The following is a 22,057-nucleotide window of genomic DNA, read 5'->3' as shown; positions in this document are numbered from 1 at the left end:
GCAGGTGCCACAGCTCACACTTCTTGGGGAGAGGTGACTTTGAAGCATTCCAGGGGGCCCGGCAGAGCATCAATAACTCAAAGGGACTATGTCCCGTCCTTAGCCATAGCCAGCTCTGCCACTCACTGTCTGAAGGACTCTGAGTCCCTTCTCTAGACCCTTTCCCTGTGGATCCAAGGCCATGCCCAGTGTCACTCACTGCAATACCTCCGAGCTGGCCACTCAAAGGGACATCATGTCCACCTTGTACTTGAAGAAACTAGTCCTGGAGGAGGTCTGCTTTCCTCGGTGATCCCGGACTCTCTCAGCCCAGCTGATGATCTGGGACACGTATCGTGGTTTCCATTTTAAAGCCAGACACTGGTGGGGTGGCTCAGCTGAATTCTTTTCTTTTTCTTTCTTTCTTTCTTTTTTTTTTTTTTTTTCCGGACTTGGGGACCGAACCCAGGGCCTTGCGCTTGCTAGGCAAGCACTCTACCACTGAGCTAAATCCCCAACCTCTCAGCTGAATTCTTTAGACGGATGGACGGTCACCCCGTGACTTTGGATGTGGCTTTTTTCTGTGACTTACTCTCTTCTCTCTTCTCTTTCAGCAGAGAACACTTCAGGCAGAGGAACCGGGCGAAGCCACCAGGACACACAGGCCCATGGAAAAGCAAGCTGTGGTCACCTCAGGACCCGGGAGGACGACAAGGGGCGGTGGGCAGTGAGGGAGCCATTCTCCCTCCCAGCACCTGCGCCATGCAGCTTGGGACAGGACATCTCTGACAGTGCAGGCAGTGCTATATCCCATCCCTAAGTCCCCTGGGGAGGGACCACTGCCCATCCCCCGCATCCCCAAGGCAGAGTGTCCCAAGATGGCTGGGCACGGGTGGGGTGCACCGTGGGTACTTGTGGCAGCCGCCACATTACTGCACGCTTGTGGGCTGGCCCAAGGTGACTGCTGGCTGATTGAGGGTGACAAGGGCTTCGTGTGGCTGGCCATCTGCAGTCAGAACCAGCCGCCCTATGAGGCCATCCCCCAGCAGATCAACAACACCATCGTGGACCTGCGGCTTAACGAGAACCGCATCCGCAGCGTGCAGTACGCGTCCCTCAGCCGCTTCGGGAACCTCACATACCTCAACCTCACCAAGAATGAGATAGGCTACATCGAGGACGGGGCCTTCTCTGGCCAGTTCAACCTCCAGGTGCTGCAGCTGGGTTACAACCGGCTGCGCAACCTTACGGAGGGCATGCTGAGGGGCCTGAGCAAGCTCGAGTACCTGTATCTGCAGGCCAACCTCATCGAGGTGGTGATGGCCAGCGCCTTCTGGGAGTGCCCCAACATAGTCAACATAGATCTCTCCATGAACCGCATCCAGCAGCTTGGCAGTGGCACCTTCGCGGGCCTGACCAAGCTCTCGGTGTGCGAGATTTACAGCAACCCTTTCTACTGCTCCTGCGAGCTGCTGGGTTTCCTGCGCTGGCTGGCAGCCTTCACCAACGCCACCCAGACCCACGACCGTGTGCAGTGTGAGTCTCCTCCCGTCTACGCGGGCTACTTCCTCCTGGGCCAAGGCCGCCACGGCCACCAACGTAGCATCCTTAGCAAGCTGCAGTCCGTGTGCACTGAGGGCTCCTACACTGCTGAAGTGCTTGGCCCGCCCCGCCCGGTGCCCGGCCGATCACAGCCAGGACATTCGCCACCTCCGCCTCCTCCAGAGCCCAGTGACATGCCCTGCGCTGATGACGAGTGCTTCTCTGGAGACGGCACCACGCCACTGGTGGTCCTGACGACACTGGTCCCTCAGACAGAGGCCCGTCCCTCCATGAAAGTCAAGCAGCTGACCCAGAACTCAGCCACCATCATGGTGCAGCTGCCCAGCCCTTTCAACCGCATGTACACACTGGAGCAGTACAACAACAGTAAATCGTTCACGGTGTCCAAGCTGACTCAGCCTCAGGAGGAGATCCGCCTCACCAATCTCTACACGCTCACCAACTACACGTACTGCGTGGTCTCCACGAGTTCTGGCACCCATCATAACCACACCTGCCTTACCATCTGCCTGCCCAAGCCACCCAGCCCACCCGGCCCCGTGCCCAGCCCCTCCACAGCCACCCACTACATCATGACCATCCTGGGCTGCCTCTTCGGCATGGTGCTGGTGCTGGGTGCCGTGTACTACTGCCTGCGAAAGCGGAGGCGACAGGAGGAGAAACACAAGAAGGCCGTGGCAGCAGCCGCTGGCAGCTTGAAAAAGACCATCATTGAACTTAAGTACGGCCCTGAGATCGAGGCACCCGGGCTGGCTCCGCTGACCCAGGGCCCGCTGCTGGGCCCTGAGGCTGTGACTCGAATACCCTACCTGCCAGCTGCCACCAGCGACGTGGAGCAGTATAAGCTGGTGGAGAGCGGCGAGACCCCCAAGGCCACCAAGGGGAACTACATTGAAGTGCGCACAGGGGAGCCGCCGGAACGCAGAGGCTGTGAGCTGAGCCGGCCTGCCCCTGAAACCCAGAGCTCGGTAGCCGAGATCTCCACCATTGCCAAGGAAGTGGACAGAGTCAACCAGATCATTAACAACTGCATAGACGCACTCAAGTCAGAATCCACCTCCTTCCAGGGCGCCAAATCAGGGGCCGTGTCCGCGGCTGAGCCGCAGCTGGTGCTGCTGTCCGAGCCTCTGGCCAGCAAGCACAGCTTCCTATCCCCTGTATACAAAGATGCCTTTGGCCATGGTGGCCTGCAGCGGCACCACAGTGTGGAGGCTGCGACCGGGCCCCCGAGGGCCAGCACTTCATCCAGCGGTTCTGCACGCAGCCCTCGCACCTTCCGGGCTGAGACGGCCGGCGCACATAAGGCCCCAGCCACCGAGACCAAGTACATTGAAAAAAGCTCACCTGTGCCCGAGACCATCCTCACTGTGACACCCGCGGCCACTGTGCTGCGGGCGGAGGCCGACAAGAGTCGCCAGTATGGCGAGCATCGGCACTCGTACCCCGGCTCTCACCCTGCCGAGCCACCTGCTCCGCCACCACCTCCACCCACTCATGAGGGTTTGGGAGGCCGAAAGGCATCTATCTTGGAGCCTCTGACCCGGCCACGACCCCGAGACCTCGTCTACTCGCAACTGTCCCCGCAGTACCACAACCTGAGCTATTCATCCAGCCCCGAGTACACCTGCAGGGCATCCCCAAGCATCTGGGAGCGTCTCAGACTAAGCCGGCGGAGACACAAGGATGATGCGGAGTTCATGGCGGCTGGCCACGCCCTGCGCAAGAAGGTCCAGTTTGCTAAAGACGAGGACCTGCATGACATCCTAGACTACTGGAAAGGCGTGTCTGCCCAGCACAAGTCCTGAACCTCCCCACCCCCACCTCCCACCCCCCCACCCCCCCACCCCCCACCCCGTTAGCAGGGCCAAAGGCAGCCTGGCCCTGTCCTCTCCGAAACTCGTGATGCCCTTTGGACCAAAAAGGACAGACCATCCACAGCAGCTATCCCTGACTGAGACTCAACACTAAATCCAACGTATGTGCACAATCAGGGGCCGCTGCGTTCCGCACCTGGCCCACAGGGACAGCTTGAGGAGGCCGCAGGTGGCCGCAACAGTAGATATACTAATTTCCATGTAAACTGTAATGTGCCTGCTGCCTGGTGCAAGCAAGCAAGCAAGACACACACACACACACACACACACACACACACTCACACACACACACACACACTCACACACAAATGCATACACATGCATGTGCGCGTGCACACACAAACATACGCACATGCATGCACACACTCTCACACACACACATGCACAGACATGCACACATGGGACTTCGGAAAACTGTGTCTTAGGGGTGGGGGTGGGGGAGGGGAAGTTTTTCCATTATCTTTCCTGTTTTGAGTCTTCTCTTTCTTTTCCTCCTTTCTTCTCTCTCTCTCTCTCTCTCTCTCTCTCTCTCTCTCTCTCTTTATTTTCTTCCTTTTTAAAAATATATATATAAAAATGAAAATCTTAAAAAAAAAAGAAAGAAAAAAAGAAAGGAGAAAGAACTAAATCACCTAGCGTGGGGTGCGTGACCAGTATAGCCAGCTTCAAGGCACCCCCTAAATATGATCTCCAGGCTGTGGAGTGCAAAGGGGTGGAGCCAAGGCAGATGGGCCACTGGCCCTTGGCAGCATCCAGAGGCTGTGGGACTCTAGTGGGGAGGTGGAGACTGTGCCTGGGGACCGGTCAGGGTGGCAAGAGGGGTGCAGGCTGGGAAACATTGTGGGTCCCCCCCACCTCGGCCCCATCTTCATTGTATACTGTAGTTGTTCTATTGTACAGAAAAAAAATCTATATTTGCAAAGTTTGCTGTAAAATGAGAGAGAAAAAAAGACTATGTCTACTTAAAAAAAAAAAAACTCAGCAAAGAAAAAAAATCCAAATACACGTGTTCTGTGGGTTTTTCCTGGGGGTAGTGGTGGTGGTGGTGGTGGTGGTTCAGGGTCCCATTTGGGCACGTGATTGTGGATCGTGGCTTTGAGGAGCTCCATGGGAGCCTGCGGGAAGGTTCGTGGCTCACATTGGAAGGAAGTGTCCAGTTTCTCTGAGGGTGGGAACTAGTGTGGATGGATCAGCTAGAGGCAGGAGGAGGCTGAGGAGGGTGACAGCTATGGCAGGGCCCACCCACGTGCATTCCTAGTGGCTGAGGGGTGGGGACAATCAGAAATACCAGAGGCAACTCTGAACGAGGTGGTGATGGTGGGTTGGGTTAGGGTACGGTGGGTGGCTACAGGGTGTATCTGTGGGTGAGCCCTTCCATACCCAGAGCTCTGCCCACATGGAGAGAGGGCCCTCCCTTCCCTGCAACACAAAGCCACCCTTCATTCTCCCACAACCAGCCCTTGCCTCTCACCCATTCTCTGTCTCAGTGGCCTTCTCTAGGTGGTCCCACTCAAGAGGGATGAGCAGCTACGGTCTTTCTAGGTTCTTCAGTTTCTGGAGCTGGTAGAAGTAAGTCCTGTCCCAAGGCTAGTCTTGGTACTTCCTTTTACTGAGACTGTAGCCACCTGTTGTCAGAAACATACGCCATCTACAGCCCTCTACCCAGTGCTATGATCACCCCACGCAGAGCTGGTGTCTTCCAGAGAGGTTTAATGCTGTATCGGGGAGGAACACCTTGTTCCTTCTTACCTGTGGAACCCTGAGGTCATTCTCCCTCCTGGGAAGACAGGAGGCATGGCTCCCAATCAATATTCCCAACCTAGTTTGAGGACCTACCCCTCAGCCCCCCTAAAGGCCCTAGTCACTGAGGGCTCCCCACCGAGGGAAAACAATTTCTAACATGGACTGATGATAAAGACCCAGCAAGATACCACATCCTGGATCCAACAAGGGGTCTGGAGACTTGTGAAAAGCAGCAGGCTTTGGTGTCTGATGAGCTGTGGGGAGGACCTAGGTCCCAGCTTGGTTGGAGATGAGGGTGGAGAGGGTGGGAGGAGGCCTGGGGTCTGGGGGCAGCCCTGGATCAACAGCCTCTGCTTGCAAACTCTCAGGGACAGAAGGCTCATCCCTCCCCTTCAACTCTAGGCACCTTCCTTAGATCCACAGAGCCCCAAGGTCCAGTTCAGTCTCCTGCGTCCCCAGAGGGGAGCATAGAACTGTACACAGGGCCCACGCTGGATTCCTAACCAGGGTACCCTACCAGTAAACCCTTTAACTGGGTCCCCTTCAAACACTTCATGGCCTGATCTTTCTTGTCCAGCCAACCAGGCCCCAACCACAGTAGCCCCTTCCCAGCTCTGTAGGATCCATAGGTGGTTCAGAATAGTGTGGTCACACCCAGAGGGGAAATGTAGAACTCAGAGTTTATGATAGGGACTCAAAGGAGGACCTTTTCTGCTCAGGGACACATTCAGTGTCCACTCAGTGACCATTCTGGTTAAAGGACAGAGGAAGATGGCCAGGCTTGCTCAACACATTCCCTGTCACCAAGGAGACAAAATGGCTATTTATAGGAGGACCAGGACAGAGAGAACTAGCACCAAGATGGGGTTTGGTGGAAGCATCATAGGTCCAGAGAAGGACAAGGGCAGAGAGGCAAGAGGTGGGAGACAGAAGCAGGATGCTCAGCTGCCAGAGCTCAGACAGCAGCTCCTGGTCTCCCATGGTCTCTTGGGGGTTAAATGGAGTCAACTCAACACTGACCTGGTGACGGAACTCCATATTTACTTGAAAAGTTCAGAGTATGTTTGATGAGGGACCAGGAGAAGACCTACACATTAAAATAAATTAAGATTTATTTCGTGTGTATAAATGTGTGTCTGCATGCATGTGTGTGCACCATGTGTATTCCTGGTGCCTATGGGGGTCAGAGGAGGGTGTCCAATCTCCTGGAATTGCAGTTTTGGATGGTTCTGAATCATGTGGGTGCTAGGAATAAAACTTGGCTTCTCTGAAAGAGCATCCAGTACTCTTAATTGCTGAGCCATCTCTCCAGTCCCGGCCCATTTATTAAGTACCTACTGTGTGCAAGACTCTGTGCCCAGCTGAGCTTGGGAACTCGCAGGCTGGCAGCTACAAGCCATAGAAGAAAGTGGTGACCTCGGAGGTATACAAGGACATGCTTAGGGGATAAAGGGAGAAAGCCGGGGTGGGGGCTCCTGAAAGCTATGGGACTTGGATGGAGGATTGAAGAAGTGAGGGCATCTGAGTCCAGTTTGGGGTGGAGACGTGGGAACTCTGCCCATGGTCCCTGCTCTTTGGCTTCCCAGTGGAAAATGAAGGGTCTTGGAGCTTGAATCAGAGGCTCTGTTCGCACATCCAGCCACATAGATTCCCTAAGTCCCAGCCATCTCCTCCATCCAGTGTGGGGGTGGTACCCCCACCCTCTCCTCCTGTTACCGGGACAGTCTCACAGGTGACACTGTCCGTTATTCTCTGCCACAAAACCAGCACACAAGGCAGCCGCAGGTGTGGATGAGAGGACTTGGGAGGACAAAGCCCACTCCACATGCCTCTTAGCTTCCACAACCCAGTCCTGTAGGAGCAGCCTGGGGTCATGCCAGCCATAGATGTCTCTTCTGTATGGCCCAGGGGATGATCTCCAAGCTGTACTTTTTTATCTGAATGAGTGAATATTATTAAATATATTGCAAACCAAAGTGAAAGAGATGGAGAGATGGTAAAGCTATCAAATCCGAGATGTAAGCATTCAGCAGTAACCAAGCAGGGAGAGCCAGCCCATTGAGGCAGACAGTCGGGGCTTCCCATAAAGAGCAGAGCATCCTCTCCAGCTGACGGGGACCAGAAGCTTCCACAGAACAAACAGCAACAGATAAAGAGCACACGGTTCAATCGGGGCCTCACAACCTCCAGCAGAAACCAACCAGGAAAGCTGAGGCAGTGGGTCGGAGCCCAGGCTGAGTCTCTGGCTTCTCTTTCCTTTCAAAGCACAGGACTAATACCTGTTGAAACAGTCCCACCCGTTTTCAAGGTGTGACAGTTTAACTCCTGGGCAGTGTCCTGTCAGGCTGAGGAGGGACAGGTCACTTCCTAATTGGGCATCAGATAAAGATCCTCCCAAGGAAAGAGGGTTTAAAGCAGAAAACATCCATTAACGTATTCACTTGTTTATTCAACATGCAATTATGGGACACCTACTGTGTACTGCGCTCTGGGAAATGTCAACAAACGCCACTGCCACTCCTGAGCGTGCAGCAACCCTAGTTGTAGGAGAAGTGTAGGGGAGCCCAGGGTAGGCGAACTTCCTCAAAGGGGAAAGGGGACAGGGCCTTACTACCTTGGAGAGGGACCACTGGGGAGGGTTGAAGCTGGCCAGGGCTTGGTCTATTCCCATCTCTCCCCCATCTCTCTGTGAGTCCTCGGTGGCCATGTAGCATGAGAGCAGAGGCCACCGGGACCCTGATGCTGACATCCAGTGTCAGAGAGGCAACGTAGAGAACAGACCAGCCTGCGATGCCAACATGCCAGCCAGGACAATGGCAGAAGAAGCTTCTCTGGACCGGGACAGGGACGCTCTTCAAGGGAGATGCTCAAGTGAGACCTTGAAAGAAGGACAGACAAGAACTGGCAGCCTCGAGATGGGAGGTGGGGCCAGGGAAAGGGAATGGACCCCCAGGGCACACCCAGCAGGGAGGCAGGTGGGAGGCAGGCTGTCACTGCTGTTAGAAACTGGGGCAGGGCGTCAGCTGGGCTGGCCAGCCTTCTTTGCAAGTGTGAAGAAATCCGAGCGAGCTGCGAACCCCAGGGAGCCTGCGGTGGTATTTTAAAGCATAATAAGTTTTATTGATTCTTCTTATCTCAGAAGTAATCCTTTTATTACATAAGACTGAGAACACAGCTGAACATAAAGAAATGAGATCGTACGGTGTTGCTCCACCCAGCGATAACCATGGTAATTGGAGGTCTGCCCAGGACCACTGGGATCCTCCACTCCCTCCCTTCTTAGGGGTCCTCTCTCTTCTCTGGCCAGGAGTGGGGTGCTCTGTGCAAAGGTGGGGGGGTGACAAGGAAGTAGGTGTGGGCAATGTGTATAGGAGAGTGGAGGGCTAGAGTCGCAGGGAAGGATTCGACAGGGGAGTCTGTTGGAGAGGTGGTGTTGTTCAGTACCACGGACAGCGTCCACGCTTCGCCCCGCCCAAGAAGTCCACAGAAGTCTGTCCCAGCAGATTCTGGGTCCAGAATTGGGTGACATCCTTGGTCACTCTCCACTGTGATTTTTGAGACAGGGTCGGTCCCTCACCGAATCTGGAACTCATTTTGATCAGCCTGCTCCAGAGATCTTCCTGTCTCCACCTATAAGAGTGCACAGTCCTACCTGGTCTCCATGGAGGTTCCGTGGACCAAACTCAGGTCCCCATGCTCACACACTCACACTGAGCTGTGTCTCCAGCCCAGTGGACTTATCATTTACATTGGAAATCTAGAGTTACAGAGAGTTGCAAAGATGTGTAGCATCACAAGCTGTTGCCATGGTGACATCTTACCCCACTCTATTACAGGGTCAAAACCTGGAAACCCGCTTGCATATTGCTGAAACTTATTCGTGATATGGCAGGGGCTTGTTTGGTTTGTGTGCATGCGTGTGTGCGTGTGTGTGTGTGTGTGTGTGTGTGTGTGTGTGTGTGTGTGCGTGCGCGCGCGCGCATGTGCGCGTGCATACAGGCATGAGAACTTACTGTCTTTATCTAAACGTACCTTCTCTATCTAGACATATCACCACCATGAAGACTTGACTTTTCCTCACACAGACCCCCTCCCCCATATCCCTGTTGCTAATGGCAACCACAGACCTCTTCCCCAATCTCTCCTCAGATTGTCATATCTGTTATCCCATGCTGCGTGACCTTTGAGCTCCTCACAGCCAGAAGATTTTGGAAGGCTGTCTGAGTTGCTCCAGGTTTGTAGTTTTTCTCTTTTCATTGGTGAGTAGTATTCCACTATGTGAACAACTGGGTAGAGGTTGTTTAATAACTCCTCTGTATAAGGGCATTTGGTGATGTTTACATTTTGAGCTATTACAAATAAAGCCACTACGAAAACCACACATTGCCTCAGTGTGACCACAAGTGTTTCTCTAGGATAAACATTCGTGAGAGCAACTGCTGGCTCACCCCTGCCCCGGAGGCAGGAAGTCTACCATGCTCAGCTTTTTGAACTGTTTCGATACGGTCTCATGTAGCCCAGGTTGGCTTCAAATTCACTGTGTGGCCTGGGATGACCTTGAACTCCTGATCCTCCTGTGTTGTGGGAAATATTTGTGGGTTTCTACCCCACCTTAGATGATTTAGTTTCCAAAGAAAAGACACAAAACCTTTATATTTATAATAAGCCATAAAGGGGTTGGGGATTTAGCTCAGTGGTAGAGCGCTTGCCTAGCAAGCGCAAGACCCTGGGTTCAGTCCTCAGCTCCGGGGGGAAAAAACCTATAATAAGCCATAAAGCACTAGGGCTGGGCAGATATCGACCCTCTGTGCTATTTTGTCTACTTCCCTGTCAGTAACCATGAGCTATCACTTGCTATGTTCTGCCTGGGACACTCCTACTCCAACAGGCTGGCCCTGCACCCAAGATCCACATCCCCACAGTGATGTCTTCCTTTCTCCTTTCTCTCTTTCCTCTCTCCTCGTGGTCCCTCCCTAAGACCCAAAGCCCAGCCCCAAAGCCCCGCCTACCTCTCTTCAGCCCAGCTAGAGACTGTAGGCATCTTTATTAACCAATCATGGATAATTTGAGGGTGACTTTTATACAATAAAAGCTGAGGATCTCCTCGGATTGAGGCAATTAGACCTTGGGATACAGAATTTACCATTGCCATACACGGTAACCGACCGGACCTCAACACTCCTGTCTCCATCTCCTCGGTCCTGGGGTCATAGGCATGGGCCATCACACACAGTTTGCAATGCTGGGGCTCTGCATGCCAGGTTTAGCTGCTGTACAGATGAGCCACACCCCCAGTCCTCCCACCGCTAGCAACTAAGACAATCCCCTGCACGGCCACAGGCCAACTTGATCTATTTGATCCTCGGTTACTGAGACTCAATGACTCTAGGTCAGTGGTTCCCAGCCCTTTGGGGGAGGGGTTGCCTATCAGATATCTCATTGGCCAGACGTTTACAATACGATTCATAACAGTAGCAAAATTACTGTTACAAAGTAGCAATGAAATAACGTTATGGTTGGGGTCCCCACAGCACGAGGAACTGCAATAAAGGGTCCCAGGGTTGGAAAGGTTGAGAACCACTGCCCTAGGCTGTGTCAAGTTGACAGTCACGGCCAACAAGGACAGACAGCAACGGTCACATAAGTTGAAGGTTATCAGTTGTTTGTTTCAGTCACCAAACACGTTGGCGGAGGCTAGCCCTTTATTTTTGTTTTTGAACTTCCCCCTAGGCCCCTCAATGTTCACTTCCTGAAGTTGCCAACCTCCTCCTTTTCCTTTCGTTTGTAACCTTCACAGTTGTTTAATGGTGCACTTGCAGATGAGCAGCTCTCTAAAGAATCAGAACACTTTGCAACCCTGAAGGAAGACCAGACCTTCCTGAAGGAAGATTTGGGTGACACCCGTGCTCTCTGCCTAGGCAGTGCTCCCCTCATGGGCCAGAAGGAAGCTGCCAGTATCCGACCGGGTGCTCCCCTGCAAGTGGCACGCGGTTTTTCTCCAGCCGCTTTCAATATTGTTTATGTCTTTGGAGTCAGGAGATTTCACCATGCCTGGGTGCTGGTGTTTTTAACTTGGAGTTTGCCAACCCTGGATCTGTAGACTTGAACCTTTTATTCCATTTGGGAAATGGGAATTTGCGATGTAGGTCCATCCCTTTAGTGCCCCCCCCCCAAACCTGTTCCTGCTTCTTTCCTTCTGTAACCTCCTGACAAGTGTGTTCTATTTTTCCTTACCACTGCGGAAGAGCAGGGGGGGAGGTCTCTCAGTATCGTTTCTCATGCTGTTCTGTCCCATCATCTGCCTCTATGTCTTTCAGATTGTGTGATTTCCATAATCTTTTCAGTTTACTGATTCTCATTTCCTAAAACTGACTAGTCAGCTTGTCCTGTGGCCTTACTTACTTACTTACTTACTTATTGTGTCTGTGAGTTTGTGTGTATCCCACAAGGACAGCTTGTGGGATCTGCTTCTCTCCCTCTTACCCTAGGGTTCTGGGGATTGAACTCAGGTCATCAGGCTTGGCAGCAATCACCTTCCCGCCCTGAGTCATTTCACTGGCCCTCCAGCGGACTTTAATCTTTGGCTACTGTATGTTTTTCAGTCTTCTACTTCCTATTAGAGTTTTCTTTTAACTCTTCTCTTAGGCAGGTTTCCTTTTTTTGTCTGTTTGTTTCAAAAGTGTTTGATGGGTTGGTGTGTCAGAGTACTTGCAGCACAGGCAGGAGGACCCGAATTTGGAAAGCTCTTAAAAGATCCATACATACACCCGGAAGCCTGGGGCTGTGAGGGTTGTAGACAGAGATGGCTTAGTGTTGCTGGCGGCCAGCCGAGCTCTGGGGTCAGTGAAAGACCTTGTCTCAAGGGAATAAGGTGATGGACCAGGACACCCGATGTCCTCTTCTAACTTCTGTGCAGGGACAAGCACACAGTTTTTTGCACACAGTTGCTCACTGGCTTGCACCCACCCACTCATAGCTGCTTGTTGATCCGTACTTTACAATTTCGTCTTTGAAACACTTGTCACATGATTTCAGCATCTGCGTCCCCTCGCCGTCCGGAGGGTCATTTTTCTTGTGCTGAGTCTGAATTGCCTGATTCCTAAAAGGATGATCTATGCTCATTATGTGTGTATAACTTTTTTGAAAGTTTCAAAGTTGATCTATTTTTAAGCCTACCGTAGTAAAAAACTATTTAATAAACCCCATCAAGCACGCGCTCTCTTCCCACCTTTGACCACTTATGTTTCTGGGTGAGACACACACATACACAACCTTGTATTTTTACATATGCCTTAGGCAGCACAACGGCTGGGCAGCTGCCTTCCCTCCATGCTGTTAGAATCTACCTTCCCATCGATACCCCAAGCCATCACTCACTGTTTACTGTGCTCTGTCTGGGCTGCTCTCAGCTCTAGGCAGCCCTCTTGGCTCCTAACCGATGGTTCTCTCTTCCCCCTCTCCTCATGGTCTCCTCTCTCTCTATACCCTTGAAAACCCCACCCCACTGATCTCTCTTCTCCCCAGTCTCTGGCTGCCGGCATCTTTATTCACCAATCAGAATAATTTGGGCGCAGGGTCCCAGGGGCCACTTACAGACTCCAGATCTTGGTGGGCCAACAGTCACCATTATGATAAACAGTAAAAGACAAAAACCTCAACAACCTAGAAGAGAAATTGTAAATAGGCACCAACCTCAATGACCGAGATCATGGAGAAATGGCCAAGTGGGGCGACGGGAGAGAATGAAGCCTGTAGAAGGCCATGAAGTCTGACTAGCCACACTGAGGGGAAGCCATTTGGTCTCTGAAAACACTCACTGTCATTTAAATTATGATGTGTATAGTGTGTGTGTGTGTGTGTGTGTGTGTGTGTGTGTGTGTGTGTGTGTGTGTAGGCTTGTGAGGTAAGTCACTCTGGTTCATTTTCAGTATGAGGTTCATGGGAAGCTCACCAGAGAGTCACAGGTAAGCAGAAGGTGTTAAGCCTCTGTCTTCCCTGGCTGGCAGCGTGTGTGTGTGTGTGTGTGTGTGTGTGTGTGTGTGTGTGTGTGCTTTTCTGGGTGCTTTTCAGCTATCTTAGCATTGCAAAGGAACATTGTCTGCCCCAGTGAGTGCCTGTGTCATAAAAGGAGGAAATCTTAAGCCCTAAGAGGATGGGGAAGTGGGCTATATGAGTGGGGGAAAATTTGACTGTCTTCAAGACTTCAGCCAAGGATGCCACACCCAGCCACCTTTGCCTTTTCCTTAAGCTGACGTCCAACTTTGCAAGGACAAAAGGACCTCTTCCTCTGGGCCGATTCTCTAGTGCTCTTATTATGAAGCGACGTTTCCCACAAGGCTAGAGGCTGAATGAGGCATCCTACTACATTTCCTTTATGTCTTTAAAATATTATTTTGTTTGTTCATATGTATGTGTCTGAGTATGATCATGTGTGCCACGTGTGTGCAGTGTCCTCCCAGATCAGAATCGGGCATCAGATCCCGTAGAACTGGACTTACAGGCAGTTGTGAACCATGTAGGTGCTTGAAACCGGATACGGGTCTCCTTCAAGACGAACCATTGCTTCCTGCCGCTGAGCCATCTGTCCAGCCCCTCCTCCCGGAGTTTCAAGCAAGGGTCTCTCCCTGGAGCTTGCTGATTCTGCTGGACGGCCTGGACAGAGACACCCCCTTCCCCCAGGGATCTCCTGCCTCAGCTTCCTGAGGTCTCAGGCACTGCAGTGCTACACTCTGCTGTCACATGGTCAGTGAGACCCCGAACCCCCTTATTCTTGGCAGAGCAAGAAGCACTTTACCGGCCGAGCCAGTTCCTGAGCCCCTTAACGATCATCTCTCATCCCGAGCCTTTCCCTCTTCGCTCCAGTCATTCCCTGGTGAGACTCTGCTCAGCCCTCTTGGGTCTCCTTTTGTACATAAAATCTGGAGAGACACTTTTGTACCTCAGCGGGGCCACTGACTTGAGGGCCAGGCAGGTGATCCGGTCAGGCACTTCGGGTGGAGATATAACTGTCTTTTCCCTTTGGCTGGTTTCTCTAAAAACCATGCCTTTAATCTTCCAAGTGCCCCCAACTGGGAGAGCAGCAGCAGGAGCAGGTGGGAGGCTGGAGAACCTTCCAGAACTGCCACTCAATCTCCATTTTTAAAATAGGCCTTCACCTTCCACCCTGCCTGGTGTTTTCAAGCAGGGAAGTTTTGTGATCCCCTCTCTCCCAGGATGGACGAAACTTCTAGAGGAGAAGAGGCAGGCCGTTGGTCAGTGGTTGAGGACTATGCTTCCTCTACCTCATCCTCCTCTCCTTCCTTCCCCCCCCGTCTCCCCTCCTTTCCTTCCTTCTCCCACTTCTTCCTTCCTCCCTTTTTCTTCCTCCTCCTTCCTCATTTTCCTTTTTATTCTTGTCTCTCTTCCCTTCTTTATCTTCCTCCTCCTCTTCTTGTATGAGTGTGTGTGAGTGTGTGAGTGTGTGTGAGTGTGCATGAGTGTGTGAGTGTGTGTGTGTGTGTGTCTGTCTGTCTATCTGTGTCTGGGTGTTACCTATGGAGCCTGAGGTTTGCCCTCCACCTTGTCTTCTGAGACAAGCTGGATCACTGACTTGGCTCTCCCGCTGTGTGTGATAAGCTATCCCGATAACGAGTAGCTTAAGGGACAGGGGTTTGCTCTAGTGCACAGCTCCAGTGACAGTCCCTCATGATGGGGAAGCCAAGGCAGAAACCTCAAACAGCTGCTCACATCACACGCGCGGTGAGAAGCAGAGAGAAATGAATGCATGCGTGGTTAGTGCTCCACTAGCTTCCTCTGCACACTGAGGTGCTACAGAAGTCTGTGGGGTGCCCCCATTGGACAGCAGCTGCTCCGCTTCCTGTAGCTGAACACAGCTAAGCACGCTTGCTGGCATGAGGACAGACTCACTCACACCATGGAGACCTTAAGCCGTGAGGATGGAAGCCTAACCGCCTTCAGGTGAATCACAGTATGAGATGAACAGTAGGTCACGCCAATCCCCCGGCTCTCTCCTGCCTTTTTGATGGTGCAGGAGATTTAGTTCAAGGCTTTGTGCACATTGCTCAAGTGGTCAAGCATTAAGTATGCCCCCAGGTCTTCATTGGGACATCTTAGGAAGGGACTCTATCACTGAGCCACGCCCCCAGCCCCTCACTGGGGGATTCTAGGCAGGGGCTCTACCACTGAGCCACACCCCCAGCCCCTCACTGGGGGATTCTAGGCAGGGGCTGTACCACTGAGCCACGCCCCCAGTCCTCATTGGGGGATTCTAGGCAGGGGCTCTACCACTGAGCCACACCCCCAGTCCTCATTGGGGGATTCTAGGCAGGGGCTCTACCACTGAGCCACGCCCCCAGCCCCTCACTGGAGGATTCTAGGCAGGGGCTCTACCACTGAGCCACGCCCCCAGCCCCTCACTGGGGGATTCTAGGCAGGGGCTCTACCACTGAGCCATGCCCCAGCCCCTCACTAGAGGATTCTAGGCAGGGGCTCTACCACTGAGCTATATCCCCAGTCCTGCTTACTTCTCTCTCTCTCTCTCTCTCTCTCTCTCTCTCTCTCTCTCTCTCTCTCCCTCCCTCTCTGTTTCTGAGTCAGAATCTTTCTTCAGTTGCTCAGTTGGAACTCTAGCCTGGGCAGGTCTTGAACTTGAGACCCTCCTGCTTTAGCCTCCTCAGCTGCATGCATGGTAGGCTTGCAGCACCAGGCCTGCCTGGATTAAGCAAAAGCTGGCTAATTATTTAGTCAGATCAAGCCAATCTCCTTAACAGATTCTATTTTTCCCCCCAGAATATTGGCAATAGCCTCATTCACCAAGACAAAGGTGACAACAGAGCGGCTTCCTCTACAGAGGAGGGGCTAAGCACCAGCACAGAGTCCGCGCCTGAGAGTCTCACACTGGGCTTGAATGAGTGCCCACCGTCCAAGCTCCAGAAGACTATTTTTACAAACTTTAATATATATGTGTATATGTATATGTGTACGTGTATGTGTATACATATATGCATGTGTATAGGTATGTGTATATATATATGAATATGGATATGTATGTGTATATGCATGTGTATATGTATGTGTATATGCATGTGTATATGTATGTGTATATGCATGTGTATATGTATGTGTATATGTATATGAATATGCATGTGTGTATGTATATGAATATGCATGTGTATATGAATATGAATATGAATATGGATATGGATGTGTATATGCATGTGTATATGCATGTGTATATGTATATGAATATGCATGTGTATATGTATGTGTATATACATGTGTATATGTATGTGTATATGACTATGAATATGGATATGGATGTGGATATAGTGTATGTGTGTGGGTACAGGCATGCCACAGTGCACATAGAGAGATCAGAGGACAACTTAAAGGAGTCATGTGTATCTGGGATTGAGCTGGGGTCATCAGTCTAGACCTCAGTTGCCTTTCCCATTTTGTGGGCCCCCAGGGGGTTATTTTTAACATGCTAAAAAAACAAAAAAACAAAAAACAAAAAACAAAAAAACCCCAAAAAACAAAAAACAAACCTCATCCCTCTCCTATTACAAAATAATACACATCTTCTTTTATAAATGCATGCGTCTTTTAGCTTAAATAGGTAAGACTCTTGACAGCGAGGTGGTAAAGGCATTTGCCACCAAGCCTGATGACTTGAGTTCAAGCCTGAGACCCACACGGTAGATGGAGAGAACCAGCTTCCATAAGTCATTGTCTGACCCCTACATGTAGACCATCACACCTATGCTTAGACAGATGCGTCCCCACAATAATTACCTACAAGGTAATAACAATAATAAAAGAGGGCTGGAGGGTCTGGAGAGATGGCTCAGCGGTTAAGAGCACTGACTGCTCTTCCAGAGGTCCTGAGTTCAATTCCCAGCAACCACATGATGGCTCACAACCATCTGTAATGAGATCCGATGCCCTCTTCTGGTGTGTCTGAAGAAAGTGACAGAGTACCCACAGACATAAAATAAATAAATCTTAAAAAGAATAAAAATAAAAGAGGACTGAGGCCCTTGGGTGGTCCCTGTTCCATAGGTACCGCCGTCGCCTTCCCTGTGGCTGATCTGATGGTCTGCACCCTGTAGAGTGACTCTCCATCTTCGCCTGCAAGCATCTGGCCACAGTCACTGAAGCCTTATTTTGACTCCTATAAGCTCTTGCCCTGGAGTGCTGGCTCCTCCCTCTGCCCACCCATCCCAATGTCTATGTTCCAGTAAGTTCGGTTAGCCAGGCATCTTAACAGCAGACAAGGGGAGCCTCTGCTTCAATCTCCTCAATCTCTTTCTTGGCTCCTCCCGTCCATACATTCGTCCACTTTCCAGGACCGGTGCTGGGCTTTTCTATGTGATTGGTTCAACAGTAGAGACTAACTCTGAGGAAAACAACCTCTGTACAGCAGTCACTGCTCCAGGACCGCAGCGCCATGAGGCTGGTCTTTAATCCAAAGTCTTTTTCGAGATGCTTGGGGTGGGAGTTTCTTACTCTCCTTCCTTTGGTTGACTGTGTGTGCCCACATGCCTGAGTGTGGCATCAGCCCGGAAAATACTTCTCGTGTCCTATGTTCTACCTGCAAGGTCTCGCCTTTCCCAGTAGAATATATTTCTCATGTTTTTCAGAGAAGCTAGAACCTCCAACCCCCAATGTAGACATGTGACCTAAGTTGAGCCAATCAGAAGCTCAGTTCTGCAGGCCACACTATCTGGTCCATGATACAAATAGGAGAGAGGTGGGGTGTGAACACATCGATGCACGAGCATGTGCTGGTACATGTGCAACACCTAGGTGTTATCCCTGAGGTTCTGTTTACTTAGGTGAGTCTCTCACTCCCCCTGGAGCTCATGAAGTAGGCTAAGTTGGCTCGGAGATCCATCTGTCTCTATCTCCCGAGCTCAAGGATTACAAGCATGTGCCATAATGTCCGGCTTCTTCTGGAGACTAAACTCAAAACTTCATACTTGGATGGTGTTATAGGTAGCTTTTTCCTTAATGTGATAGACACCATAACCAAACGCAGCCAGGGTAAGAAGGTTTATTTGGCTTGCAGCTTAAGTTCATCAGTGGGGTAAGTCAGGGTAGAAACTCAAGCTGGAACCTGGACATTGGACCTGAGAGCCTGAATGTTGGAACTGAGGCAGAGGCCATGGAGGAGTGTTGTTTACTGGCTTGCTTCCCATGACTTACTCAGCTACCTTTTAAAAAATATAACTCAGGCCCACCTGCCTACAGGTGGCACTACCCATCCTTATATTAATTAGAAATTAAGAAAATGCTTCATAGATATACCCACAGGACATTCTGGACAATTTAATCTGGATGATTCTTCAGTTGCATTGCCTCTTCCAAACTCTAAGTTTGTGTCAAGTTGACAGCTGAAGATAGCAATAACACTCCACCACTTGTCAAACTTGGCATATGAACATATATCACTTTAAACTATAACCTTTCCTTTCTTGTTTGTCCCCACTATCTCATGCAAACATTATAATATAAAATACAGTGCAACTTTACATTTCGACACTCCGAAAGTCCTGGGTTTCTTTAAAAACACAAATTCTCACACATATGCACTCCTGGAAAATGAAAACAAGCTATTTACTTTCTTCTTCCAAGAGAGAAGAAATGGGGCGTAATTTAATCAGATCAAGGAAAGAGCAAAAATCTAATGCTGTAAAAAGCTCAGTGTCTAACATCTTGGACTTACTCATGATCTTCTGGGCTTCAAATGTCATCCCGTCTCTCCAGCTCTGACACCCACAGTGCACATGTGCAGATATACATGCAGTAAGTGCAGACTGGCTCCACAGCTCTCCTGCTGTTTTTGTGGTTATCCCACAGCCTTAGCATCTCTAACACGAGATGTGGTCACCAGTAGTGTCAGCTAACATCTCCTCGGCAAAGCCTCAGCTTCTCTGTCCACTTAAATCTTACACTTTTCATGCCACCAAAACCAGTACTGTGCGATAGACTCTAAAACATTGCCACATTTGGCTTCCAGGTTGCCATGCAGCCTTGTCCACTTAATCACAGCGTCTCTGTGCTGATTCTGAGGAAGTATCCCTCCCCCAAATTTTTGAGTCGATAACATTGATCTCTTTTTATTCATCACAGCTGATGTGTCAGACCCAGCTAACCAACACCCATACAACGACTTTCAGAGTTCTGAAACTTCACAAGCCAGGCCTCCATCATGGGCATTGCTCTCAACATTCTTGTCTTCCAACCCTCTGTGGAACAGTCCATTAAGCTTTGAGCACTCACTAGCCCAAATTCCAAAGACTTCCATAATCCTCCCCAGAATAACACCTGGGGGTTAGAGGCTGAGCCTCATCTCCCACTGTGGGAGCCACTGCCTGGTTCTACAAAGCAAGGTCTACAAATCTATTCGTCTGGAGAAACAAGGAGGGCCTAGGAGAATCTTCACAGCTAGAAAAATATACCCACAGAAATAAACATCCCTGACTCAGGGCCTGCTCTGAGTTGGACACTGTTCCCCAAGTTGTACCAGATCCCCAACTTACCCTCCCACTAATATTTGGTCACTCCTGTTCTTAGAGCCTGAACTGTCCTCTGGTGTGTTTAAACACTTGGTTCTCAGCTGGTGACACTGTTTGGGGAAATGTTCCCTTTGTTAATATGTAATAATTACATTTTAAAAATTACCTGTGATTAGTTTTGGTTTAAAATATTGCCAGCCATCATTCTCTCTCTCTCTCCCTCTCTCTCTCTCTCTCTCTCTCTCTCTCTCTCTCATACATATTTGTGATGGTTCATTCACATACCTATGCATGTGTTTCAGAAACCAGAGAACATTGTGAATTCTATCACTGTCCACCTAATTCACTTGATTCAGTCAGGGTCTCTACCCTGCAGGTCCTGCTTTTCTTCCTGGACAAGGATACAGCTCTGGGAGTCACAGCCACTGGTCCTCCGTCTTCTCAAAAGAAGAAGTCAAAGGCCCACCAGCACTTGCATTTGTTACTGGCTCTATTGATGAACAGCACAATTCACCGTTTTCCCAGCAGCCACCTCCACATCTCCAGTTCCTCCTCTCTTCATAGCACACAAACCACTCGCTTCTCCCCCCCTGCCCCCTCCCGTTTGCTCAGATCACTCTCCCTCACTCTGTCCCACCTACTCATTCACTTCTGCCTATGCCCAACCTGATGAGGGCCAGGTCGACTCGAGATATTTATCTGTGGTAGCTCTCCTGAGTTTGTACCTGAAGCCTTTAGCTTTGCTAATGGATGCATTCATGATTACACAGTTTTCATAGTCACCTTGCAGTATTTTGTCCATTACCATTAATTCTATTATTTTCATTATTGCTTGTTCTCAATTACTGCTTACAAGACTTACTTTTTAACCCATGAGTAATGAGAAACATTGACCTGGGAGAAGCTAGAAATACATTCTCTGTGTGTGCTTATGTGGAGGTGGGAGGTCAGAGGTCAGAGGTCATGTGTCTCACTCAGTCTCTCTTATCTTCTGAGACAGGGTCAGTGAACCTGGAGCTCACTGGTTTGCCTGGCCAGAGAGACCCAGCAATCCTCTTGTCTCTGCTTCCCAAGTGTTGAGATTCCAGTCGTCAGATTTTTCCTGGACCCCGGGGAGTCTAGCGCAGACCCTCATGCTTGCATAGCAAACACTTAGCCTGCAGAGCCTTCTTCCCAGCCCCAAATATACCTTTACATTTCTAGGTTTAGGGCAGACATTGTGGTGCCCCCCTGGAACCTTAGCACTCGGGATGCAAAGGTAGGAAGATCAGGAGTTCAAAATCCTGTCTGTTACGTGGTAAGTTTAAGGCCAGCCTAGGCTACATGAGGTCATGTTTCAAAGACAAAACACAATGCAATGAAACCAAAATAAGTCTCCAGATTTATTTGTACATGTAGGTTTTTGAGTATTTTTTTTTTTGTTTCCTTCATTACTCCCTTGGGGAGCTGGGATAGAACCCAGGGCCTTGCACATGATAAGGGAGCATTCTGAACTAAGGCACATGCCCAGCCCTTTCTTAATTTACGTCACAGCCTTGCTCTGTAATGCAGGGTGGCCTCCAACTTGTCATCTTCCTGCTTTGGCCTTCCGAAGCTGCGGGATCCCAAGCAGGCTGAGAACTGAGCTCTTTGCCAACATGTAACTTATAACCGAGGTTATGTTTCCTACGCTGTTACAAACCTCCCTCCAACTTGCAGGATTCTGTAGCTATTGAGAAATTTATTACTTTGTTTCCAAAATCTCTTAAATCCTAACAGGTTTCTGTCTGCATGTTCAGTCAAAGGCTGAGGTAGACGCTTTAAAATTCCAGATGTACTGGCCGGTTCCTCTCTCTCTCTCTCTCTCTCTCTCTCTCTCTCTCTCTCTCCCTCTCTCTCTCTCTCTCTCTCTCTCTCTCTCTCTCTCTCTGTGTGTGTGTGTGTGTGTGTGTGTGTGTGTTCATTCGTTTGGGTATGTGCATCATGTGCATCTGTGGAGGCCAGAGGTCAACCTCTGGTGTCTTCCTCAGTTGGAGAGCTTCTGGGATCAGCTCTCCTGTGCTGAGATTACGGAGTGTGCCACACCCAGGTATTCAGGTGAACTCTGCGGATTCAAACTTATGCTTTCATACCTGTACAGCCAGCATTTTCCTGACCGGGCCACTTCTCCAGTGCTTTGTCTTCCTTAGGAGGAAAGCTATGCTAGCAGGGACGTGAAGGTTCAGAATTAGGTACACTATTATGTCTGCTTTACATGGGTGCTGGGAAGCCGATCTAGGATCCTCATCAGGGCAATAACTTTTCCCACTGAGCCATTTCCCCAGTCCCAGTGTTGGAAACTCACGTTCTTCACAGACATTGATAGGTTTGGATTTACTCCACCCACCTCAGGGTTTTTCT

General features: G+C 50.4%; 1 protein-coding gene across 4 annotated transcripts in view; it reads left to right on the top strand.

Annotated features, from left to right (window-relative positions):
• The window catches only part of Elfn1 (extracellular leucine-rich repeat and fibronectin type III domain containing 1), a 65,465-nt gene extending 61,048 nt beyond the window's left edge, over nt 1-4,417 (top strand). For 2 of the 4 annotated variants that reach the window (XM_039089190.2, XM_006248924.5), the window contains exon 2: nt 594-4,417. In XM_039089190.2, coding sequence (XP_038945118.1) covers nt 858-3,347 — 2,490 coding nt within the window. In that variant the 5' untranslated portion in view covers nt 594-857 and the 3' untranslated portion in view covers nt 3,348-4,417. The remainder of the gene's footprint in view (nt 1-593) is intronic. The other 2 variants (XM_006248926.5, NM_001105913.2) reach the window with 2 other exon arrangements.
• Nucleotides 4,418-22,057: the final 17,640 nt, after the last annotated feature.

This window comes from Rattus norvegicus, chromosome 12 (assembly GCF_036323735.1).
Source record: "Rattus norvegicus strain BN/NHsdMcwi chromosome 12, GRCr8, whole genome shotgun sequence".
Classification (NCBI taxonomy): domain Eukaryota; kingdom Metazoa; phylum Chordata; class Mammalia; order Rodentia; family Muridae; genus Rattus; species Rattus norvegicus.
Note: the sequence above shows the minus strand (reverse complement) of the source record. Positions and strands in the feature narration are given on the sequence as shown.